General features: G+C 57.8%; 8 protein-coding genes across 8 annotated transcripts; 4 read left to right on the top strand and 4 right to left on the bottom strand.

The window, feature by feature from the left end:
• Positions 1–1,259: 1,259 nt before the first annotated feature.
• On the top strand, positions 1,260–2,990 carry BGZ61DRAFT_359248 (family 15 glycosyltransferase; the record flags this gene model as incomplete). Its single annotated transcript, XM_046241055.1, has 5 exons — positions 1,260–1,531; positions 1,607–2,005; positions 2,054–2,140; positions 2,195–2,582; positions 2,649–2,990. The coding sequence occupies 5 exons, from the start codon at positions 1,260–1,262 to the stop codon at positions 2,988–2,990; spliced, it is 1,488 nt and encodes a 495-aa protein (XP_046100633.1).
• Positions 2,991–3,829: 839 nt separating this feature from the next.
• On the top strand, positions 3,830–4,663 carry BGZ61DRAFT_359513 (Metallo-dependent phosphatase-like protein; the record flags this gene model as incomplete). The annotated part of the gene is made up of 1 exon (XM_046241086.1): positions 3,830–4,663. The coding sequence occupies one exon, from the start codon at positions 3,830–3,832 to the stop codon at positions 4,661–4,663; it is 834 nt and encodes a 277-aa protein (XP_046100632.1).
• Positions 4,664–4,972: 309 nt separating this feature from the next.
• On the top strand, positions 4,973–6,566 carry BGZ61DRAFT_456868 (ribosomal protein L18e/L15P). The gene is made up of 2 exons (XM_046246573.1): positions 4,973–5,551; positions 5,613–6,566. The coding sequence occupies exons 1-2, from the start codon at positions 5,235–5,237 to the stop codon at positions 6,181–6,183; spliced, it is 888 nt and encodes a 295-aa protein (XP_046100631.1). The 5' UTR covers positions 4,973–5,234; the 3' UTR covers positions 6,184–6,566.
• A 5-nt stretch (positions 6,567–6,571) lies between these two features.
• On the top strand, positions 6,572–9,825 carry BGZ61DRAFT_520314 (uncharacterized protein). Its single transcript, XM_046252446.1, has 4 exons — positions 6,572–7,390; positions 7,586–8,469; positions 8,516–9,118; positions 9,171–9,825. Exons 1-4 carry the CDS (start codon positions 6,895–6,897, stop codon positions 9,378–9,380), a joined length of 2,193 nt encoding a protein of 730 aa, XP_046100630.1. The 5' UTR covers positions 6,572–6,894; the 3' UTR covers positions 9,381–9,825.
• BGZ61DRAFT_68800 (dihydroxy-acid/6-phosphogluconate dehydratase) lies at positions 9,539–11,723 on the bottom strand. The gene is made up of 2 exons (XM_046256987.1): positions 11,540–11,723; positions 9,539–11,482 (listed from the first exon to the last, which is right to left on the bottom strand). Exons 1-2 carry the CDS (start codon positions 11,598–11,600, stop codon positions 10,026–10,028), a joined length of 1,518 nt encoding a protein of 505 aa, XP_046100629.1. The 5' UTR covers positions 11,601–11,723; the 3' UTR covers positions 9,539–10,025.
• A 1,187-nt stretch (positions 11,724–12,910) lies between these two features.
• BGZ61DRAFT_68792 (uncharacterized protein) lies at positions 12,911–13,904 on the bottom strand. Its single transcript, XM_046256986.1, has one exon. The coding sequence runs from the start codon at positions 13,809–13,811 to the stop codon at positions 13,287–13,289; it is 525 nt and encodes a 174-aa protein (XP_046100628.1). The 5' UTR covers positions 13,812–13,904; the 3' UTR covers positions 12,911–13,286.
• A 358-nt stretch (positions 13,905–14,262) lies between these two features.
• Positions 14,263–14,904, bottom strand: BGZ61DRAFT_68789 (uncharacterized protein). The gene has a single exon (XM_046256985.1). The coding sequence runs from the start codon at positions 14,758–14,760 to the stop codon at positions 14,419–14,421; it is 342 nt and encodes a 113-aa protein (XP_046100627.1). The 5' UTR covers positions 14,761–14,904; the 3' UTR covers positions 14,263–14,418.
• Positions 14,905–15,049: 145 nt separating this feature from the next.
• BGZ61DRAFT_496440 (uncharacterized protein) lies at positions 15,050–16,124 on the bottom strand (the record flags this gene model as incomplete). The annotated part of the gene is made up of 2 exons (XM_046251020.1): positions 15,050–15,925; positions 15,987–16,124. The coding sequence occupies 2 exons, from the start codon at positions 16,122–16,124 to the stop codon at positions 15,050–15,052; spliced, it is 1,014 nt and encodes a 337-aa protein (XP_046100626.1).
• Between the last annotated feature and the right edge of the window lie 8,316 nt (positions 16,125–24,440).

Here is a 24,440-nt window from a genome sequence, read left to right as displayed (position 1 = left end):
TTAGCTCCGCGGCCGTGCATGTGAGAGGACCAAGCAGCGCCCGATTCGACGAAGAGAGCTCAGATGACGGCAGAAACAAGGAACAAGCGGTGCGACGTCTCATTGTGCGCATTCTGCACTAATTAGGATGCACAATGCCATCCACAAGCGGTGACAAGCCACAGCACAGGCCCCTCAACCCCCCCTCCACTGCAGATAGCCACAGTGTGCACAGAGCCACTCGGCCTCCGGGGGAAGTGGGTGGCTGCATGGACCGGTGGGGCCGTCATGGCCAAAAGCTGCGGTGTCCATGCGCGTAAAGAAGAAGAAAAAACTTGGAAGCGGCTTGCTTGGCGTGGCTGTTTCCCAAATCTCAACAGGCTTCCTGTCCCAAAATTTGCACGAGAGGGGGGTGCCGGATCTGGGATATCAGATTATCCGCCATTCCCGGCGCACCCAGTCCAACCAGTGGCCCCCCTGTGTCCCTAACTGGTCCCAGTGTTTATGCTCACAGCGCCGTAATTGGCCCCTGAGCCCCCTGTCCATTTACAGGGACCCTCTGAACGGCCCTGGGCACCTCCTTGCCAAAAGCCTCCTGTCGCCTGTCGCTACGGCGGCTTCAAAATCCACCGCATCTCAACAGGCGCACGCATCTCAACCGGGCTGACATCACTTCGCCGAGTCTCTCGTATCTCAACCTTCAGCCTTCTCAGGCCTCGTAGAAAGATCCGCCCTCTTGCGTCCACCCGCGATCGCATCTTCAACCCCCCCGCGGCCGCCATTCGCTCTGCCGCCCGCCCCCGTTGACGATTCGATCCAGGACCCACTGCCGCCGCTTTCTCGGTGGACGCGTCAGTGGGTGGGAATTCTGGTTTGGGGAACGTGGTTTAGGGAACGTGGTCCCTGCCGCTCTTTATTAATTCCAACTCCATATCTCCCACTCCTTACCCGTACGACTCCTGGAAGTGCCGGAACCTGCTGCTTGCTGCTTTGCGCAATCGACGCCGACTTTCGCTTCGCCCGATATATCCGTCATTCCCTCGCCGTTGCTTCCCGTCGCCTCCTTCGCCTCCTCCGCCCTGATCGAGTTTCGACTTAATTCCTCCTCGTTGCATCATCCCCGGTCTATCTTCCTCGCTCCCTACCCTACCGCCCTCGCCCGTCTCTCAGCCGCCGCCGCCGCCCCGACGCTGGCGCCTCCTAGCGGCGCATTCTATGTCCCTCCGACCTCCTTCGCTCTCAATCACAACACCTGCCGCTGAGGCAGGTCCATTCTCGCCATGGATTTGATCCGGCGGGCCACCAAGGGGGTCTCCAATGATCCGCCCCTTCCGCTTCCTGTCGACGAGAAGAGGGGGAAGAAGAGCGACTCTCGCATGGCATTCTTTCGAAGACCCTTGCGCTTGCGGGGGAACTCGACCATTTCGGTGCCGTTGGGGATTGTCATATTCTTCCCTATGCTGGTGCTCATCTTGATATTCATTCTCTTCGTGAGCCACCCGAGCTCTCCCGCAAGGTTCTTGATACCCGGGGGGGCTGCCCCAGCTATGCGGTATGTCGCTTTCCAATGCTTCTGCGTCGCACTCCTTCGTCCAAGTCCAGTTCACTGACAGTTGTGCGATTACAGAAAAATCAGCGAAAAGTACGATAAGGTCTTCGTCGAAGGCTGTGCCGAACCCGACATGTCGAAGCCCCGTGCCAATGCTGCCTTCGTTATCCTTGCGAGAAATAAGGAGATTGACGGCGTTATCCAGTCGATCAAGTCTGTCGAACGCCACTTCAACCGATGGTACCACTACCCCTACGTCTTCCTCAACGACGGCGACTTCGACGACAACTTCAAGGAAACGATCCGAAATCACACATCTGGGGAGGTCGAGTTTGGCAAGGTCGGACCTGACATGTGGGGATTCCCCGACTGGATCGACCCCGCGGTTGCACAGGAAGGCATTGCGAAGCAGGGCGATGCTGCCGTCATGTACGGCGGGCTTGAGAGCTATCACAAAATGTGTCGCTTCTACTCTGGGTAGGCTTCCCATGATGCCCATATTGAAACCAACCTAACCATGTATAGCTTCTTTTTCAACCATCCCCTTCTGCTGAAATACGAGTGGTACTGGCGAGTCGAGCCCGAAATCAGTTATTTCTGTGACATCACATAGTATGTTGCTCTCACACGAAGGTTCTCTAAGACGTGGGTGCTAACCTCTCATAGTGATCCCTTCTTGAAGATGATCGAAAACAACAAAACGTACGGATTTACCATCGCCGTCAAGGAACTCCGCGAGACCGTCCCCAATATTTTCCGATATGCCTCCGCTTACAAGCGCCTCAACAACCTAACCTCTCAAGGTCTTTGGGAAATGTTTGTCGAACCTCCGGAGGAGCAGGATGAAGAGTCACCGAAGGACTCTATTCCGCCAACTAGCCCGAAGAAAAACACCAAGCCCATCATCGATGGCGAATCCATGGAAGGCGAAAAGTACAACATGTGCCATTTCTGGTCCAACTTTGAGATTGCGAAGCTCAGCTGGTTCCGCAGCAAGGAGTACCAGGATTTCTTTCAGATGATGGACCGCAGCGGTGGCTTCTGGATGGAACGGGTATGTTGTGTGCCCCTTATCTCTTGGCATGAATTTCTTGGCAAAAGCGATGCTAACCATTTCCAGTGGGGCGATGCGCCCATTCACTCCCTCGCTGCCGGCGCTCTCCTAGGCCCCAGGGATATCCATTACTTCCGAGACTTTGGATACCGACATACCACTATCCAGCACTGTCCCTCAAATGCCCCAGGCCTTCAGCTTCCCCGCGAGTCCTATCTAGAACAGACGACGCTCAATGATCGTACACGCTTCGAGGAGGACGACTACTGGGAACACTGGGACACCCCGCAAGAAGGGGGTGTTGGCTGCCGGTGTAGGTGCGACACTGACGTCGTCGACGTGGAAGGCAAGGAAGGATCCTGCCTTGCCGAATGGGTGGATGTTGCAGGCGGCTGGGCGCACCCATAAAGATGACTCGATTTTGAACCGAAGCAACAAATAAAGAACGGCCAGCCCTCTCGAGCAGGTGCTTCGAGATGAAGAGACGCCGATTCGAGATAGTCCGTGACGGACTCATATCAAGATGTACAAACAACACAACCGCACTGAGCACTCCCAAGAGTGCATGGACGTCGGGCGGCATGACCGACTTGATTACATAGCATGCGGATTCATTGTACACAGCAGGGACAGCAGGAAAGAGGAGAGGCGTTTTGCTTTCAGAGGCAGTCCCAGAGATGTTTTTTTTCTTGGTCCTCGACTCGACCAGGATACTCAAGGACCTTTGCGGGACATGGCACGTGCATTGGGGTCTTGGTCCAGAGGGAGACTGGGTGTCTGTTTTGAATAATGTTGTGATAGATTTCGGACTGCATTTGGTACTCAGGAAGTGGGCCTAGTACTTGGGTGTTCATGATGTACGATGGAGCGCTGTTTCTGTCCTGGATAACGGCCTGAAAACAGCGAAACTAATCATTATTGGTTTAACTATTCTATTTCGTCATTTAAGTTTTTGTCCTTCGACCTACGCCACTGGGCCCGATTCTTCAGGACCTTCTAGGCCATGACTATAGTCCTAGGGCTGACCGGATTGAGGCAGAGCGCCAGTGGCTTGGGTGGAGGCCGTGCTACTAGCTCAGCCATCTCTGAAGTCAGACATTCCATCTGGTATTATAAGTCGGGCTGGCTTCTTCTCAAGATGGTTTATTCATTCTGTTCGAAGCATTTCCAACCCTCCTTCATATCCCAGAGCATCTCGCCGATCCCTACTTACAATGGATATTCTATATCGGTTTTCGGAAATGTTGATGGGCCCTCCCACGCCCAACGGCACGGCATGTGGACGCCAGGTGCAGATCATGTCCGATCTCCATCTGGAGCTGAACCGGCAATACGACACTTTTGACTTCGAGGTCAAGGCCCCCCTGCTCGTGCTGGGCGGCGATATCGGCCGCATGGTCGACTACGACGCCTTCCTGCGCTTCCTGGCCCGGCAGACGGCGCGCTTCGACAAGGTGTTTCTCGTGCTGGGCAACCACGAGTTCTACGAGATGAGCTACAGGGCGGGCATCGAGAAGGCGCGCCAGATGGAGAATGAGGAGGTGCTCGCCGGCAAGCTGGTGTTGCTGGACCGCGACCGCTGGGACGACAAGACCTCCCGGTTGACCATCCTGGGCTGTACGCTCTGGTCCGACATCCCGCCCGAGGCCGAGGCCGACGTCACTCTCCGCGTGTCCGACTACAAGATGATCAAGGGCTGGAAGGTGTCCAACCACAACGACTGCCACGCGCGGGACGTCTCGTGGCTCAAGGCGACGCTCACCGAGCTGGACACGCTGCCGCCGTGCACCGAGGAGCGGCAGATCCTGGTGGTGACGCACCACGCGCCGTGCGTCAAGGGCGCGTCGCGGCCGGAGCACGAGCGCAACCCGTGGCAGGCGGCCTTTGCGACCGACGTGCTGCAGCACCCGGCGTTTGCGCGCGTGGCCTGGTGGATGTTTGGCCACACGCACTTTACCACGCAGTTCCAGCGCGGCGGCATTCGTGTTGTTGCCAACCAGCGCGGCTACGTGCTTGGGTTCAAGGGCCCGACGTTGGAGGATACTCGGGGGTTTGATGCGGAGAGGGTGGTTGATTTGTGAGTGTGAGTGTGATTGTGAGTGGTGTTTTGGGTACGTACTGGTGTCTTGGAGTTTGGGAATGATGGTATGTCTTTAGCGTGCTATAGGGGGTCGACGGACATATACGTACTTGGTCAATAACCTGCGGTTTTTATATACAGGATGTTCAATCTGATTTATTTTAAGAATTAACAAAACAAGCGGGAGACATTTGGTGGTGAAAGTGCCAGCAACACGACCCATTTCCAGTCTGGACCCGGAGTTTGCGAAGTAACTTAGACCCCTCTTCTCGTCGTTTGCGGCTCCAGCGAACAATGGTGAGAGTGGCCCCATACCCAATTGAAGTATGAAGAGGGCCCTCAAGCTCAATGATAGAAAACATTTTATTACGAAGTAATTTCCATCTTCAAAACAGAATCTCTTACATGTCCAGAGGTCCCCCACATGATGGTCCAGTCGAACTTGTGGCCTAAGGCATCAACATTTCTACAGTACGTACCATCCAAAGCTTCCCAAAAAATTGGACGTCGACAGCGAGACCAGCGAGAGCCTCATATCGACTCGACACGGCCACGGCCCCTCTCCCGCGACAATGCCTCCCCGAATCTCCCCTCTCAGCACGTCACTGTGCTGCAGGGCCACCGCCAATGGGCCCGTCACCTCGCTGACGGCCTACATGGCCGGTCTCTCGCTCCAGAACCGCCACGCCTCCATCCTCGGCAGCCTCGCAGACAACCCGGGCGCCATGCACAAGAAGAAGCGAGTCGGCCGCGGCCCCTCCTCCGGCCACGGAAAGACGTCAGGACGCGGTCACAAGGGTCAGAAGCAGCACGGCAAGGTCAAGCCGTGGTTCCAGGGCGGTCAGACTCCTCTGATTGTCAAGCTCGGTCGGAAGGGTTTCAATAACTAGTAAGCGCGAGCAGCATTGGATGAGGTCGGGAAAAGTGCCAATTTGCTAACTGTGGTGCAGCCGGGCGGCCAAGATGTCGGAGGTGAATCTCGACCAGATCCAGGCCTGGATCGACCAGGGACGACTCGACTCGACGAAGCAAATCACCCCCAAGGAATTGATTGAGAGCGGCCTCGTGGGAACCGTCAAAGACGGCGTCAAGGTGCTGTCCCGCGGCGCAGAAACCCTCAAGCAGCCCATTGACGTGATGGTCTCGCGCGTCTCGGCCCAGGCCATCACCGCCATCGAGGGCCAGGGCGGCAAGGTGCTAACCAGATACTACACCCGGCTGTCCATCAAGCGCCTCCTGACAGGCGAGTCGGTTAACACAGACAAGCCGCTACCCCAGGGCAAGGAGCACGTCGAGGGCGTGCTGGCGGAGGCGAGGAAGAACCTCTTCCGGTACCGGTTGCCCGACCCCACCAGCCGTGAGGACATCGAGTACTACCGTGACCCGGCGCACCGGGGATACCTGAGCCACCAACTGGCGCCTGGCGAGTCACCCAGTTTGTACTTTAGAGTGCCGGGCGTGCACAAGATCAAGAGCGCGGTCAAGAAGGAGAACAAGCAGGCCGAGGAGACGCTGTTTTAGATGTCGAGAAGCGAAGAGCAGCTGGGCCGCTGGGACACTGTATGATAGCGTACTTGAGAAAGTACTCGAATGTGACAACACCAATGTACAATCACACTTGGATACACAAACTGGAGGCAATGGTTGTCCGCATGCAGCATGCAATGGTGGTTGAGGAATTGAAGCATGAAAGCGCACGCAGCCACACCATTGAGGCCCGTTTGCGTGCCCGTACCTGTACCTGGCGACGCCAACTGTGGCGCCGTCGCAGAACGGGAGCGATAAGATCGGGAGTACCGGGTACATGTACGCTGTAGTGCTCCACACGAGCTAAGGTACTCCGTAGGCGTCTGGGTGTGTTACAAGCGGCGAACTACGCCAACGCCCTGGCTTCTCCACCCTGGAATGACTTCACCAACCTCCCCCATCCTCTTCCCGGTTGCCGCCCTCCTCCCAATTGCGTGCATCTCTGTTTGATTAGCCGCTGCATTTCCTTTGACTCTGCTGCCCATCCTGCATCCCCAGGCCGCCGCGGTAGCCCTCCTTGCTCAGTGCCCTGGCGCGTGGCCTTGCGCTCTCGTCCACCACTGCATCGCGCCCTCAATAGCGATTACGAATCCCTCTTACCACCGGCATCATCCGCCCTTGACGGGACGCCGACGAAGCCCTCGACGATCCGACTTGCTGCGCGACATCGACGACGAGCGCTTCCTCGAAGCCATCCCTCCCACAATGTCCCTCTTTGGAACTTCGCCCCCGGACGAGCCTACGATGGTGGCGTCGCCCGCCCGGCCCAAGTCCACCGGCGGCCTCTTCGACGAGGCCGAGTCCAAAACCTCGTCCAACAGCCTCTTCGCCGACGACGATGGCGGCCACGGCGGCGGCTCGCCGTGGGACATGCCGACGCCGCGCAAGAAGCAGAGCCGCGCCGACCTGGTCCGCAACCTGCTCTCCGTGTCTGACGTGCCCGACAGCTACATCGAGACGTTTGACATTGTCCTGCGCGAAGACGGCGACGGCGGACGGATCGCGGCCGGCGGCATCGCGAAGCTCTTCGCCACCGCGCGGCTCGGCGCCGATGCTCAGGCCCGCATCATGTCCCTGGTGGCTCCCGGAGACAGTCATGTCACGCTGGGCCGGGCTGAGTTCAATGTCGTCTTGGCCCTGGTGGGCCTGGCGCAGGAGGGCGAGATCATCAGCCTCGACGGCGTGGATGAGCGACGACGCAGTAAGTGACGCCCATGCAATATTTCCCAGCCCACCCCCTTGCACCACGATATATAAAAACCCGCTGGCGACTCTGGCGCTTGCCCTATCGTCATTGCGTCCGCGACCTTATCATATCGCACCGCATCGGTGGATTCATGTCCCCCGGCTTGCCGTTGGTGGGGACACTACAGCTAATAACTCATTTCGTTGGTAGACCTGCCGCAACCCAAGCTCCCCGGCATCACCGCCGAGCCTATCCTGCCTCCCGTGGATGAGCTTGCGTCCAAGCCTCCCCAGACACCGCCCAAAGACACGCCGCCGACTCCCCGGCACCCCAAGCTGCCCCGACCGGCCATGGACGACCTGCCCGAGGATGACCCATGGAACACGCCTGATGTTCACAAGAACCATGATCACGCGAAGCCAAACGGCGCCAGGAACCACGACACAAACGGCCACACCAGCTTCGTCGAGCCGCCGCCTGTGACGGCTCCCGTCGCGCCCCCTACAGCCGCCCAGTACGCGTCGCCCCCCGCCCCTGCTGCGAATGGAGGACAGCAGACCGCCGTCGCCGCCACCGCCCCGGCGCCCGGTGGATGGGGCTACTTTGACGGGAACAACACCGCCGCTGGAGGCTTTGGTGAGACGCCGCAGAGCAGCGATCCCAATCCCTTTGGCGGGCCTGATCGCACGCCCAGCGGCAATCCCCCACCAGGACTCCAGCAACACCAGCCCGGTGGCAGGACTGGTCACGGCGTCGAGGAGAACGTCATCGTGACTCTGATGCCGGAGAAGGAGGGCATGTTCATGTTCCAGCACCACAACTATGAAGTCGCCAGTCTGCGTCGCGGCAGCAAGGTCATCCGCCGGTATAGCGATTTTGTCTGGCTGCTGGACTGCCTCCACAAGAGATATCCCTTCCGGATCCTACCGCTGCTCCCGCCCAAGCGCATGGGCGTCAATGGTAGCCATTTGTCCAACGACGGCGCTTTCATTGAGAAGCGGAGGCGGGGTCTGGCTAGGTTCCTGAATGCCCTCGTGCGACACCCTGTGTTGAGCCAGGAGCAGATGGTCATCATGTTTCTGACCGTCCCTACGGTATGTTGCTTTCATCTTTTTAACGGTGTGTCATTGACCCTAACAGGACGAACAGGAGCTGGCTGTTTGGCGCAAACAGGCCACGATTTCTGTTCAAGACGAGTTCGCCGAGCGAGCACTACCCCCAGGTCTCGAAGATTCGCTACCGCCCACTCTCGAAGACCTCTTTTCTCGAACCCGAGCCGGCATCCAACGCTCCGCTGAACTGTACATTGGCGTCTGCAACATCATGGATCGCCTTGTTAAGCGGACCGAGGGTGTGGCAGCCGACCACGCTCGCATTGCCCTGTCTCTAGCATCCCTTACCGAAGCCTCGGCCGACACGTATGCGACGGATACCAACGAGGTTCCCCTGCTCAACGACGGCCTGGTCGCAATGAGCAAGCACCTGCGGACGTGCCAAGCTTTGATGGAGGATGAGAGCCGAGGATGGGACGAGGGTGTGCTCGAGGATTTGAAGCGACAGCGCGATGCCCTTGTAAGCATGCGAGAGATGTTTGAGAGGCGGGAGCGGTTGGACAAGGACAACATCCCGTACCTCGAACGGAGGATCCAAACCAACGAGACGAAGCTGGCCAACTTGCGATCGAAACCGGATGGCTTGGTGAAGCCTGGCGAGATTGAAAGGGTAGCCGAGAACATCATCAAGGTGAGTTTTGAAGAGACGGTCGTCTGATGTGAGTGACTAACACAATGAACAGGACAAGGAATCCATTGTCCAGCAACATAACCGTTCCGTCTTTGTCAAGGAGTGCATCCGCGACGAACTGATCTCGTTCCAATCGACGCAGTACCACGTCAGCCGCTGGAACCAGGACTGGGCTGGAGAGCGAGTCAAGTACGCAGAGATGCTTGCTGACAACTGGCGACGGTTGCTCGATGAGCTCGAGGGCATGCCGCTGGGCGACTAGAGCCCGCCAGAGATTCACCGGTCGACATACTGTCTTGGGGCTGCCAGCAACAGATATGAAAGGAGACTTGGGAGCACACGATGGAGACAAGTCAGGTGGTGATTTGGCCTCGAGAGGGCTGTATTGAGGATATGATAATTCTTGGGTGGTAGGCCTTGATGAGAAATTGGTGGATTGGTTTCAGTACGTGAGTCGCGTCCAAGAGCAGGAGTGAGCATTAGGCAGAAGGAAGACGGAGAGACGGAAAGGAAGCATGTGTCTGCGCGATACCCTTCGTTCGTTTGTTGGCTTTCTGCAGTACGGATGGCATGTTGTTAATAGAGATGAGTCTGTATGTACATATCGATCATTGTTTCGTTTAGGTGTCGTGTTGCGTTGTGGCCCCTGGATAATGTGTTGGAGATGATTGACAGACAGAACGAACATGAGAGAAGACGAATTTATATCATTTTTGGATATTTGGGCCTCGGTGGGTGTGCTTGCATAACTAAGCGACTTTTTCTCCTTTTTTCTCCTTTTTGTTATGTCCCCTGGTCAGTAACCATCCAGCATCCGCCTTGGTGTTTTGAGCTCATTTACACTTGCAGCCTGATGCTCAGCAGCCCCCTGCCAAACCCAACTTCTTCTCATCGTCTCGCCGCGTCTCTACCAGACATCCGTCACGGCGCCGTGGCTCGCATCGCCAACCAGGCGGGCGTACTTGGCCAACACGCCCCTCTTGACCCGCGGCTCAGGGGCAACCCAGCGGCTGCGGCGGGCGTCCAGCTCGGCGTCGGTGACGTCGACGTCGATGCGGTTGCGCACGGCGTCGATGGTGATGACGTCGCCGTCGTGCACCAGGGCAATCGGCCCGCCCACGGCCGCCTCGGGCACGACGTGGCCGACGATGAAGCCGTGCGAGGCGCCGCTGTAGCGTCCGTCGGTGACGAGGGCCACGTTGGTGAGGCCGGCGCCCATGATGGCCGCCGACGCCTTGAGCTGCTCCGGCATCCCGGGGCCGCCCTTGGGACCCTCGTAGCGCACTACAACAACAAGATTGCCGTCCTCGCGCTTGATGGAGCCGGCGGCCAGCGCGGCCGAGAGGTCGTTCTCGCAGTTGAAGACGCGCGCCGTGCCGGTAAACGACAGGCCCTCCTTACCCGTGATCTTGGCCACGGCGCCGCCGGGCGCAAAGTTGCCGCGCAGGATGCGGATGTGGCCGCTGGCCTTGATGGGGTCGTCCAGCGCGCGGATGATCTGCTGGCCGGGATCCAGGCTCGGCCAGTCGGCGACGTTGTCGGCGAGCGTCTGGCCCGTCACCGTCATGATGCCGCCGTCGATGACGCCCTTGGCCACCAGCATCTTCAGCACCGACGGCGTGCCGCCCACCTCGTACAGGTCCTCCATGTAGAACTTGCCGCTGGGCGCCAGGTCGGCCAGGAACGGCGTGCGGTCGCTGGTGCGCTGCACGTCGTCGAGCGTCAGGGCCACGCCGGCCGTGTTGGCCATGGCCAGGAAGTGCAGCACGCCGTTGGTCGAGCCGCCGAGGATCATGGTCAGCACGAGGGCGTTCTCAAACGCCGCGCGCGTGAGCAGGTCGCGCGGCCGCAGGTCCTTCTCCATCGTCGTGCGGATCACGCGGGCGGCGCGCTCGCACTCGCGGTGCTTCTCGGGCGACTCGGCCGGGAACGACGACGAGCCCGGCAGCGACAGGCCCATGGCCTCGATGGCCGTCGCCATGGTGTTGGCCGTGTACATGCCGCCGCACGCGCCCGCGCCGGGACACGCGTGCTTCTCGATGTCGTCCATGACGTCGGCGCTGGTGCGGCCGGGCGCGCCGGCGTCGGTGGCCGCGTGCAGGCGGTTGTAGGCGAAGGCGCCCTGGGCCTCGTAGCAGGTGCTGATGTTGATGGGCTTCTCGAGCAGCGCCGACTTGCCCTTGCGGATCGTGCCGCCGTAGATCATGATGAAGGGCCGGTTGTGGCGCGCCGCCGCCATGACCACGCCGGGCATGTTCTTGTCGCAGCCCGGGATGGAGATGTTGGCGTCGTGGTGCTGCGCGCAGGTGACGGACTCGATGGAGTCGGCGATGAGCTCGCGCGTCTGCAGGGAGAAGCGCATGCCTGGTTGAGGAGTGTTATTCGGGGTTCCGTCCGTCCATCTTGGAGGACCTCACTCACCTTCACCTCCCATGGTGATGGCGTCTGACACGCCGACGGTGTTGAACTGCCATCCCAGCATACCCTCCTTCTCAATGGCTTTTTTGACGATTTGACCGAGGTCGAGGACTAGCCCGTTGTAAGTGTACTGCTCGTGGTCCGTCACGCTCTTTCATGTCACTCACGGTGAGTACTGCCGGGAGACTCGGTCAGCAACTTATAATTCCTCAACGGCCGCCTCCTTTCTCCTCATCTGAGACTCACTTGCACGGGTTTCCCTGCCACCAGACTGTCGCAACGCCGACCTGGGGCGCCGTCTTCATCATCTCCCTGTTGGGGACACCGGCTCCGTAGAGCATGGCCTAGACCTGACTCAGTTTCCGTTTGCTCACTGGCAACCTAATCCCTCTACCGCCGCCTCTCACGAGACAGACCCAGCAACATACCTGAGCGCCGGGATAGTCATGTTCACGGGTAATCTTGGCAGACCAGCGGTTGAGGGGTCCGCCGGGGGGCAGACAGGGGAATTGGATATAGTCCTCCGGGGCCTTGGGATCGCGGGTGGGGGCCGGGTCGGTGGTGGGTTGCTGGTGGTCCGCCATGGTGGGAATTTAAACTGAGGGTATCTATCCTCTCTGCGGGTTAGTTAAGAAACTTCTACTTTCGAATGTACTCTGGCTCCTGTCCGGGTAAGAGGAAGAGTGAGAGTTGTAGGGCGTTGAAAATCAGCACGTCGACCTGATCACTCGGCAATCAACGAGCAGCGATGTCGGAGAAGGAAACAATCAAGCAAAGGTCAGCTCAGACAGGGGAGAGCAAGAGGAGACGGACAACAAGGTGAAAGGGAAAATGTGGTGCGACGGGCGTTGTGGGTGGTGCGGAGAGAGCGGGTGCGGAGAGAGTTGGGGTGGTGGCGTCTTGTTACCCGGTTGCCAAGCTAAACAAGACGGCCGGAGCACTTCTGCACTTCTGCACTTCTGCACTTCTGCACTTCTGCACTTCTGCACTTCTGCAGCGAGCGATTGGGGAGAGCAGCATTGCCAATCAGGCCGAGATGAGGAACCCGGTCAAAGGGTTTTCCTCTGGCACATGGGGACATTACTGGTGGGGAACGAGGCCGACGCAATGGCAATGGCCGTTGGCAGACGGCGTGCTGGCGGTGACACTCACCATGGAGGGGACACGGCGTGCGAGGGTGTAGTTAGGGTTTTTCGCTCGCCAGATAGAGATTGATAACGGAGGAGGGGGCCACAAGGGAGAGAGGCATACAGGCCACTTACCAGCAAGGTGTGAGGTACAGGAAACGCCCGAGATGGTAGAAACACAAGGCTACTCACGGCAGAAGTGAGAAAACAGACGGCACGGCACGGCACGACGATGACGAAACCACCTCGCTCACCCCTCCTCACCACCGGCGATTGATGCCTCCCCCTCTTCCAATGGCATCAATCCCCCCAAGGCGGAACCTCCTCCTCCCCAGAAGCCAGTCACGGCCGGGCAGCTTTCCCGAGTCACGACTCGCAAAAACGCTGCTCCACCGTTGCCAGCCAACCCCTCCTCCGCAGCGGGCATCCATTGGGCTCGTCGTCGAATGCGCACCCTCGGCTTAGCAATTCGATGGGGCCACGAAGGGCCAACAGCGGATCCGAGCAAAACGAACCCCAGGCCTTGCAGCAGCTTGGCTAGTGCAAGGCCCCGGTTTGCAAAAGGCTGCTCACGCGCTGCGTGTGCTGTGTGCGCGCTGTGTGTGTGTGTCGTGGTGGCCGGGCTAGACACGCCAAAGAGGGGAAACGATGGCTAGGTCCACATTAAAATCGGCCGCCATCGAGTCCAAGTCACCCTGAGGCCAGCCAGCATGGTGGCGGCGGAAGCACTGCGGAATCATATGCCAGCGAGCAGGCGGCTGCTTCTGCTGTTTCTGCTGCAGGCTGCTTTCCAAGGCTTGGATTTGGCACATCTCGTCCACATCCGAACCGAGCCCGTCCCGGAGCCCTTTTGTGGACTCCGGCCAAGCCCCGGGTCCAATCACGCACGGCCCACCTCCGGCTTCCCGACCGCCGCGCCGAACCTCGGGGAGGGCCCCGATGCGCGGAGGGGCTCCTTGGTCCACGCGGGCCCCGGGGCTGCGGCATCCCCAAAAGCGTAAACCTAGATCCTCCCTCCCGATATCGCATCTTCCGCAGACCGGGCAGGGGGGGACAATACCGGAAGCTCCGAAAAAACCAGGATGCGAGAGAAAAAGCTTCCGCGCGCCCTGGTGGAACTCGAGATAACAGAATTCCGACCGTCGCATGCATCCCGTCCAATACAGCCGCGCATCAGGCCGAGCGCCACACACCCGCCATCAGCACGCCCCATTGCATCAGATAGCACATGTCAATCGGCCTATAGTTAGGTTTTTAAGAAGGAAAAAAATTCACACAGAGAGCCCGAGATTCAGGCTCATGCCCAATGCTAGCGGCGACCACGAGCCCGTTCATTTGTACCCCAGAGATAACGGCTCCAGTCCATCGCCACTGTAACATCGTGATATCGCAGCATTGCAAACGGGGCTCGGGCCCGCCCCTCTCCGCCGTCGCAAACCCGTAGATCCTACAACCATGAAGCACGCCCTGTCTCGCCAGTCGCCCACCTGGAAAAAACAACAAACACCCCCTTCTGCGCCTCAGATACGTCGATCATCCGGTTTCACATTGCTTCACATCGACACAAGACAAGGAGCAGGTTTTTGTAGAGCGTAAAATAGACTAAGACATTTGTTCGTCGGCAACTACCAGCCGACCTAGCCAATCCCCCATCTCCTCCCCCCCAAGACGTGAAGTAACCTCATGTGCAAGAAGCGCGGTGTAGGCCAGACTCCAGACAGGCGTCGAGTTTCATCACATCGTTTCGTAGTCCTACTATAGGGGACTAATACATAGAAAAGATGAGCAACAAAAAACAAGAGAAAACAAAACTGACAGCGACGTCTCAACGAGAAAAATAGAAACCGACAGGAGACGATAAACAAAGAGATTCAAGCCGTCCGGCTTGTCCACATTCCTCCAAGCCATGTCGAAAAAGGAAGAAGTTGCTGTGAAAAACTGTTTCTCCAATCCCCGAGGTCTACCCTTCATGTCCTGTAGTAGAATCCTCGTATTCCGACCCCCTTTTTCCCCATCTCGTGAGAATGAATCCCATCCACTAAACAATACTCGTCTCGTTAGAGTAGTAAAGAGATAAAGCAAAAGCGCGCAAGCCATAAAACGAAGTGAAATGAATGGTAGGTGTCGTCAAATGGAGAGGCACAATTAAAACGCCCCTGCCCCGCATGCGCGGTGCTATAGATATCGACTGCGGATGACTGCACCTTTGCGTCCCATGCGAAGGTGCCAGTGCCGCAGGATCAGAATAAAAGAATGTGGCCAATGAAAATAGAACGTGCGTATAATACACGGGCAAAAGACCATTGGGTAAATCTTAGGCCCTTCCCGGCTCCCGGGATTGCCTTGAGGTGGGTTGTCAGGCAGGTAGAGGTGGAGAGAAAGCAGCTTAGTGGGCAGGTTGCATCATGCCGAAGCGCTCCTCTTCCATCCTCCTCACGATATCTCTATCGCGAGCAGTCCGAGGATCTGCGTCAATGCCGAGGATCGACGAGATGCGGGTCTTGTCCTGGCCTTTGCTCTGAGGATCCCGCTCTCCGTTGCCCGGGCTCGAGATGGGCGTGATGGGTGTCAGCGCAGTCTGGCTGCAGCAGGCACCCGTCTTCCAGGCCTGCTCGAGCACGGTTGGGGAGACGTTGGGACCGTACTCGTTGGCGACAGCGGACCAGAACGAGTTTCGGTGAGCCGAGTAGATGGAGTGAAGGCGGGAGAGATCGACGTGGGCGGCGGTGTGAGCCGGCATCGCAGGCGCGGGAAGCCCTGAGCAGTCGAGGCGAAGAGGAGGAGTTGTTCGGTGATGGCTGGGAGGGTGGTAGGCAGAGGGGTGAGAAACAGAAACGTGGTTGTCTGCGACCGGCGAGGCATACGTCTGAGAAGAGGCTGTGGGGTGGGGGAGGGTCATGGAGGAGGGCTTCGGGAGGATGGCTGGTAACCGAGGCACCTCTCCGGAGGTCATGATGCTGGGGAGCTGGATGCAACTGCTGCCGTGGCTCGGGGGCGGCGGGCTATAGCTCATGGAGCTCCCGGGGGGCGAGGCCGAGCGAGACACGCTTTCGCGGGCCGGGCTGGGTGCCCTCTGTGCCATGGCAGGCGAGTGATCGTTGGAGGTGCCAGCCGACGAGCAGGACGCAGCGCGCTTGCGTCGGTTGCTGCCGTGGGAGAGCTGGTGATAGTGAAGACGGCATGCCAATTCCGTCTTCTTGAGATGCGCCGCAATGTACTTGTAGGGCATCTTCTGGAGGCGAGTCTGGAGGAGATAGTGCTCCTGTGATGACGTGTTAGTTGGATGCTGTTTGCCACCTATCAAGGAACTGTGTCCGACTTACCTCGTCTTCGCTCCAGGCGCGTCCGCCGCCAGTGGACGAAGCCTTACGGGTCTTGGTGACACCGTAGTCGTGGCGGTCCATGGCATCCCGCATGGGCATATATGGCCCTTGAGGCTGAGCTGTCTGTCTACAAGACATTTTCCTGAGCTCGGATGTCGTTACTGGAGGAGTTTATTCCTCTCTGAAAATGGGCAATTGGGTATCGTTGAAGCGAATACAGAGACAAAAAAGTCGTCGTGAGTCGAAAAGAAAGAATATCACTGGTATTCCTGTTGGTGGTTGTGATAACCAAGTCGAGAAGAGAGAGCCAGGCGGGTAAACACCAGACCACGCGGAGAGAATCGTAAGGGATTGATCGATCGAGGGAGCCGGATGTCCTTGTATGTTTATCCAGCGAGCAGAACTCGAAAAAACTAAAAGGCACCGGATATCGAGGGAGTGGTTTCCACAAGATGGATCAAAGAAGTCGTGGTATAAAAGATGGGTGTTTGGTGTGAAAAAGGTTGTTGTTGGTTTTGTTACCGGTTCAAAAGGAGTGTCAGCAGCCAAGCCAGTTGGTAGTTTCCAAGCGGGTTAAGGAGAGTGGGTTCTGGCTGCGGGAAAGTCAGAATGAAGGGAAAAAATTGGAAGAGGGAAAGAAAGAATAGAAACGCAACAGCGCTTTCCCACGAGGAATCGGTAGAAGAAAAAAGGTGATGGATAGAGAGGAATGACATCCAGGTGAAGAAGAGAGGAAGGGAGGAGGAGTAAATAGATTGCGGGAGGGGCAAGTGGTATAATAAGTTGCAGGTTAGAAGTCGGAAGCCCACTTGGGCCTGGTTCGGTATCGGTACGTAGTACCTAGAGAGCCAGGTTTAGTGGACGGCCTACTGTAAGGTACGCACGCACGCCAGGTACGAGGCGCTGCCAGGTACGCCAGGTAAGAACGCCCAGGTTTACCAGGTTCACCAGGTATGCCAGGTACGTAAGGCAGTGTAAGGTACATAGTAGCTGTGCCCTGCAGATTGCAACGGCCACAGCGGTGATGATGGATGTTCGGGACCATGTCAGGGACCAGGCCGGGACCCAAACCAGGGACCGGGGGCCCTTGTCCGAGTCTTAGCGCAGTAGTCTAAGCCCGGCCTGCCGAGCGAGCGGTGCAGCAGGACACACACACAACACCACAAACCAAACCCAGATGGACCCAAACTTGCGACAAGAGCGGCCATCACACGTAGACTGTTTGGGTTCTCCGGGTCGTCTTGTTTTGTCTCGTCTTGCCTAGTGTGTTGGGTGTGTTCCGTCCCGTTCTCGGGTTCCTGCGTCTCGTTCTGCCGTCAAACACGTTTAGACACGGAGACAGATGACGGAGACGGAATACGGAGACAGTCAGTCAAGTCATTCAGGCACCAGGTGCCAAACCCACCTCCTGGAAACCAACCTCGGAGAATAGACGACACAAGTTTCTCACGAGATCACAGGCGAGACAGGCGACAGGAAGCGAGTTGGTGGCGACTCTTCCCCCCCCTCCCTTCACTCACTCTCTCTCTCTCTCGTATGTACTCTCTCTGTATGGACTTGCGGTGACCCAAACCCAGATGGCAATCAATTGTTTGGGCGTGCATTTCGGCATCACGGACCAGATCTATCAAAAAGGAATATGGAGCGAAGTGTCCATTTGTCCATGGGTCAAGCGAGGCGGCCAGCGGGCCCACCACCGCACTCGTTGGGGCGAGGGAAATCCTGATCGCGGCCTCGCTGAGAGGCTCGGCTCCCGCCAGATCCATGGCGGGAAACGGTCGCCACCGTCGTAGCGCCGCCTCAATCAAAGTTTCGTCCGCCCGGATTGGGCCCCTGGGCGTTCGAATGTCTAGGACGACGGGGAGGGCGTGCGAAGGCGCGAAGCCCTGGTCTTGGGGGGTTTGGCCAGAAGCAGAAGCCGAAGCAGCAGTAGCAGCAGCAGCATCCAGAGAACTACTACGCAGAGAGAGGCAAGGCAAGGCCAGGAACCTAGGAACCAAGGAACCCAAGCTGCGGGCCTGTGCGGCACGGTTTATTGTTGGCGGCCCTGGCTTGGCATCCGATCTTGCGAATTGCGAGGGATGGACTAACTTGGGTCTAGTGTAGAGTGGCAGAGCAGGCCGAACAGGCTCTTCTCTCGAGTACTACCTGATTACTACGTGTACTACAGCACGCTACTACTCACTAATTACCTACTTACTACCAACGTCCACACCACACACTCACACGGCCGAGTCGTCGTCTCGACTCCTGTCAGACAGGGGACGTCCATCGCCCGGCGGCGGGGTTGCACCGACCTCAGCTTCAGGTGTTCCCGGCCGCGCGCAAATCGACCACCCTCTATTGAGTGAACCCTTCCTCGTCCACCCCCACGACAGGGGTGGCTGATTGGCCGAGTGGGCTGGCCTCTTTTCGACTCCCCGTCGACTCCGTGATAATGGAGCGATGGAGCGAGCGATGGAGTCGTCGACTTGCAGTAGGTTGGAAAATCCTCTGGCCCGTGATCCTGTGATCTGGTCATCTTGTCTGCCATCTTGTCATCGGCGTCTGGTCTGTGTACGATCCGGCCGACATGTGGAAATTGTGGATTCTCGTTGGCGCTCGTACTACTACTTCGTGCGTGCTACATCCCGCTCCTACAGTAGTCAGTCGTCTTGATTATTAGTTTTGCCATATTTCATGCCATGGCTGAGTCGTGGCTTTGCTCTCGGGGATTTGCTCCAGGCCTGTTCCCTGGATCCACGGGTGACATCTGTTCCTGTTCCATCTTTTCTCATCTCCATACTGACCGACTCTCTCTCTCTCGTCTTTCCCGAGTCCTCTCGCTCTCGCTCCCTTGCCTGGCCCGGGCGGCGTCCGCACCCACCGTCGTACATGGCCAAAGCGAGTCCAGACGGTCCCAAGTGTTTGGTTTGGAGTGGTTCCATCGAAACAGGCCCCAACTGTTTCCTCTGCTGCATGATCCTTGCCCAACCCGTCCCCCTCACCCCGTGTGATAGGTGGGCGAGAGATCTCCCGTGCAAAGGGCACACCCATCATCAAAAGCGGGCTCTCGGTTGTGAGCATCAGCAATAACGTCCACTATGGCATCAGTCCGTCCCCATCTCGCCATCTCGCCATCTCCGCTTTCAGCAGGTCCTGCGTACGCAGTAAACAACTAGACACCCAAATGCCAGATGCAAATTTCCCAATCACCACACTCGCCACGCTTCTGCAATCCCCATCACCCGCTCGCTTGCTTCACCAGCGCTGGTAGTTCCTCACGCCGGCCCACTAACTCGACTGCTAAAACTCGCCAACGTGCAGCCAACCAGCAACCCATGGATTCTTCAGAGCTACACCCCGCGCCGCACTCTCCCCAATCCGCCCGCCGCCCGCTCGTTTCCAGCCCAGTCAAGCCCCGTTAAGCCACAAAAACCCACGTCGTCCGGGGTCAGGGCACCTTGAAACCCGCTAGCGCACTGGCGTAATTTCACCTCAGTATCAGGAAGCCATCCGCCACTGATTGGCGGGATCAGCTCTGGCCAAATTCTCGCATCGCCGCCGGGTTTCGTCAAAACGGCGGCGGACCCTGGGCAATCGAACATGGAAAACACAAAGGGCTCCAGGGCTCCAGGGGAGAGGAGGGGAGGGGTGTGCGTTCGGCGATGGGGGTATACGTGCTGGGCGGTAAGGGAAAGGGGACGACGATGCTAGATGTCTTGCATTCCCGGCCGCCGAAAAATGCCATGTTTATGTTCCAGCACGGAAACAAATCCCCAGACGCGAGAGAGGACTCCAGGAAACACACAGGAAACACTGGCGCCGGTTCGACAACAGACAGCATCGCCAGGCTTGCTTTTGCCGCTTGGCCAGTTCGTCGCTCCCAGTTCCCACTCCCACTCTCGGTCCCAGAGCCCTGGACACCGGGGAAATGGGGAATACGAACATGTTTTCCCTTCCATTTCTGTTCTGCCGTGGCCTCAACTCCCGTCATCAAATTCCCGTGTCCCGAGTTTATTAGTTTGCGCAAACATCTACCCACAGACGCCCCGCTCCACGTCATCTTAACTCGTGCACCCTAGGGCCTGAGCCGCCCGAATGATTAGATGCCAGATTGGAGGCTTGCCCAAAACCCATCTTGCACATTTGCTGCTGCCACACTGCGGATCCCTCCCCTCATCTGGTCTTCAGACGACGGGCCCTGAGCCACCGCCCTGAAGATCATCACGCTGGCGCCCGTCCTTAAGCGATCCCCCTCCTCCCTGGGGGGGGGCACCCCGTCGGCAGCAGCCGGCTCTGGCCTTGCCGCCGTACCAAGGGGGGCATGGGATGCATGCTCAATGCTCTCTCGCTGACTTCTCCAGACGGCTGACACAGGAAACCATCTGCAACGAGTTTCAGTGCGTGCCCCGGAGTATCCCTCATCCGAGGAAGCGAACTAGTTTCCCAGCGCCAGCCAAGTCGGATGTCATCGGCCCCGGCGTCAGAACAAGGCTCCAGCGAATCCGGATGCCTTCGGCCAGTCAGAGTCTGAAGCACCTTTCAAACACGATATTGGGGTCCGATCTAATAATACGGATCCCCTGTTCAACCAGCGGTCTGGAGTCGTAGCAGCCTCAGATCTTAGCAGTGGCGTACTATTGCCCACCGCTGACTGGCCAGCCTTCTCTCCGCGCCTGTTCTGTTTCGAGGGGTTGCCACCGACATGTCACAGCAGCACCGATCGTTGCTACCATGTGACGCACGTTAACGCATATAGTTCGCATTCCCAATATTCGTCTGAGTTGTTTCCCGGGGCGATCTAACATCGGTTACAAGATCAAAACAAGCTCCGGCGTCAAACCTTGTTGACGTTTCCCGACTGAGAGTAGTAAACCAGACGTGTGACCATTGCGTGACGGTGCAGCCCCGTCTGCTCGGTACAGTAGCATCAGCAGGATGCGCGTGTTTAGTCGCAGACAACTGACTCCTGCGATGCAACAGACATCCATCTCTTGGCGCCTCCAGGTTTGGAGTTTCCAACCTTAGATCTTGCAATCTCTGGCAACCAGTTTCAGGAGCCCCCATGAGTTCTACACCGCACAATTGCCTGTAGTTCCCCAGTTGAATCCCCATTGCCTGTTTTGGCATTTCAATCCCCCCCCTGGTCTCATCCGTCAGCGTTGCACTGACTCCTCACTCGGCCAGGGTAGAGGCTCAAAAGAGTCAAGAGCACAACGCTGTCTCTCCCTACGCAGGTAGCCGTGCAGCCGAGAGGTTTCATCTGCAGCGGATGAAGCTGACACAGTTTTGCCAAGTTCAACCCCAACGGCAGGGCTGATGCCCTTGGACTGCGGTGGGGGAGGGGGGGGTTGCACGGTCTTGTCAGTCACCCTACCAAGGAGGCTCGTCTTGTTTCTAGAATCCCGAAATTCTCAGGGTCGTTCGCCTGAGGCAGGAAAACGGTGATCATGAGGCTTCCACAAAACTTGCATTTCTGTTCGCTCAATCAGCCCATCACCAATTACTATGACACCGTTTCGAAAGTAGGCGACTACGTGGCTCTCCTCAAAGACGTGGTCGGGGAAATTTATTATTTCGAGGCGGAAAGATCACCCAACGATCTCCAAAGTGAGAAACCTCTGTATGGAAACTTTCTTTTTCCCACTTCTCAGTCCGCATTAATGATCGATGAGATGTGGTTGATCTGACACTTGACTTCCTACCCTGGACCTAGACACGGGGAGGAGTCGTCACTCGGCAGGGGGGAACAAACACATCCGACAGCTGCATGCTACAGGATTGCCTCGAGTTTCTCAAATTGACGTGTAAAATATTGTTTTGGCTCCTGACATTCGTTTGATCAGTCGCCGAGTAAGATCTGACACACCGAGGCAGTTTGATGAGGGTGATCCGGGCAACACAATCTGAGTTAAAGTTGGTTTTGAGGGGAATTAAGAAATCATGCATTTTTTCGTTAGCTCGACAAACTGAACACAACTGAAATCAACATTGCCGTTCGGGGAGCCACGCGCCGGGGATCGTGCGCGCGTCGACTTAGACAGACATGTCGTTGAGTCGTTGAGCGAGGACGAGAGACTTCCAAGGTACACGGGCTGGAGGTCACGATCTTAGCTCGAGCGCGGCCAGGTTGCTGGGTACATGAGGTACATTGGGGGTGGAGCATCTGGCATATCCGTGGTTGCGGCTCTGATCCTGCCCCATCTTGAAGGTGTCGGTACCTGGGGAAAGTACTGAAGTGACTGACGGCCCGGGCCAGTTCGAGGCCGTTGAAGATGATTAAATAAGGCTGATGTCTCTCGTGAGACTGGCTGGAGTCGTTGACAATTTGGCGCCGCGACGTCACCTCGGTCCAGTGGGAAGAGGGGGTTTCTCGATTGTCGGGGTAGGGAACCTCGCCGCAATGGCGAGCGATTGCATCAAATCGACGGATGATATGCCTCGGGACAACGCCTCAGTCTGCGGCAATCATCGCCTGGTCAAGGAAGCAGTTGAATAGACCTCGGCGATTATGAACAGGACGAGGATGTAGGAGGAGCTTGATGCGTCCCCTGAGACAATTTGTTAAATGGCTCCATTCTATCTCGATGAGCGCCGGCATCATCATTCCTGATCGGAGGGCACATGGAAGCACATGGAGATCCACAGCCACTCATTTGTGGGAGAGGAATACACCCGCTTACGAGCAAGTACGACGGCGATCCTCTCGCAAATATGCAGGAAATCGACAACGTTGCTTTGTCGGTTTCCGAGGCTTCCATGGCTGCCGGTTTCTTGGTGGCTTGGCCTGTCTCTCCTCCCTTCTACCCAGCTTCCAGGCCGGCCCCGAACAGTCATCGAGATTGGGAATCAGTTGACTCGTCGGCTGCTGGCTGAACCAGAAATGCCCCATTGATGCGATCCTCGCGGTGGGCGACGGGAACACACTCGCTCGGCTGATTCGGTGACCTGTCGAACAGCCTGTTCTCATCAGATGCATCGACTGCAACCATCCGCATCAGATGCTTTCCCACATGATGGTACCATCCGAACGTACCGCAAGTACCTCGGTACCTAGCCCGGTGGCCCAACCTGGCGCGAACAAGGCGCAAAGTGACCCGAGCGGCCGGGGCAAACAAGCTGGGAGTGACTGAGGGCTGGCCGCAGAGGGCGGCGGCGAGGGATGTACAGCCGGGTACGAGGGGTACGTAGCGGCGGCGGCGCGAGGTACCTCTGGTTTGTCACCCGTCCCCAAGCCATTTCCAGGTTTTGCAGCATTCCCTGGCCCGTGCGCCCAGGCAGCGACATGCCCCGCTCCTGCGGGATGGCACTGTGCACTGCTGCGGCAGCAGTATGGAGTCGAGCCGTGCGAGAGGCTTCCACCACTGTACAGACCCGCACACTGCTGAGACCCGGCGCCCCGCTTTTCGGTCCAGGGTCAGTAGCCTTCTGTCGCGCCGTGCCCAAAACCTCGTTCCCCCATTTCTCCCCCCTTCACCAAAAAAAGGGCAACCAGTCCAAAACATCGACCAGCGACCGCCTTCCCCTCCCCCCAGGTCCCAGCGACTTCCCAGGTCCTGCCCGCCCGAGTTACTTTGCCGCCAGGTACCATCCATCGCCGCCTCAGTCGCTCGTCCCTTTTTCCCTCTCTCGTCTCGTCTCGTCTCGTCTCTGCCCTGTCCTGTCACCGACTTCGTTCCCGTTCCAGTTCCCCAGGACTGCGCTGGATCCACTGCATCTGGCCCGTGGACGAAACCTCCAGATCCGCGATCCAGCCGCCTCTGGTCCATCGCTGTTGGCGTCGCCGGCCACCACGCACCCGCCACTCCGTCACCACTGACATCCGCTGTTGTCCGCCCACCGACTGTCAGAGCAGTCACCCGAGGAGGCTGACAGCCATTCACCATCCACAATCCACAATCCCCCTTCACCCTTTGTCCATTACCGCGCTGCCTCTGCCTCTGCCCCATCTGCCCGGACATACGCAAGCCTACGCAACCCAGGGCCTGTACTTGCTCACCTCACCGTCTCCTCATCCATCTATCTCCTCGCCTTGCAGTTCTGCAATTCGTGTTATCCCTCTCCCCACCCAGCCAACCACCCACCGTCCTGTCGTCCGTCGCGTCTACACTACTACACTACGCTACCAACCTTGGATCGGCAAACACCTGCTCATCTAGCTTTTTTCTTCCTGCGTCGTGTCGTCGTCGCCTCCCGCCCCGTGAGTGAGTAATAAGTCTTCTTCTTCAGCCACTGGGAATGGTTACAAGCTACCCACTGCTACCACCCTAACCGTCTTGAGCATCTCGCACATCCACACACAAGCACACACACCTTCACTTTTCCTCGCACCAACCCGCCAAGACCTGCTTGACTCCATTTCCATCCATCCCAGCCGGGTCCAGCCCCAGCCCTCCTCTAAGCCTCTCCCAGCCCCCAAAAAGCCCATGACCAGGCTTATCCGTCCCATTCACTCAAATCGGCTGTGTAGCA

Source organism: Ilyonectria robusta (assembly GCF_021365365.1).
Source record: "Ilyonectria robusta strain PMI_751 chromosome Unknown BGZ61scaffold_18, whole genome shotgun sequence".
Classification (NCBI taxonomy): Eukaryota; Fungi; Ascomycota; class Sordariomycetes; order Hypocreales; family Nectriaceae; genus Ilyonectria; species Ilyonectria robusta.
Note: the sequence above shows the minus strand (reverse complement) of the source record. Positions and strands in the feature narration are given on the sequence as shown.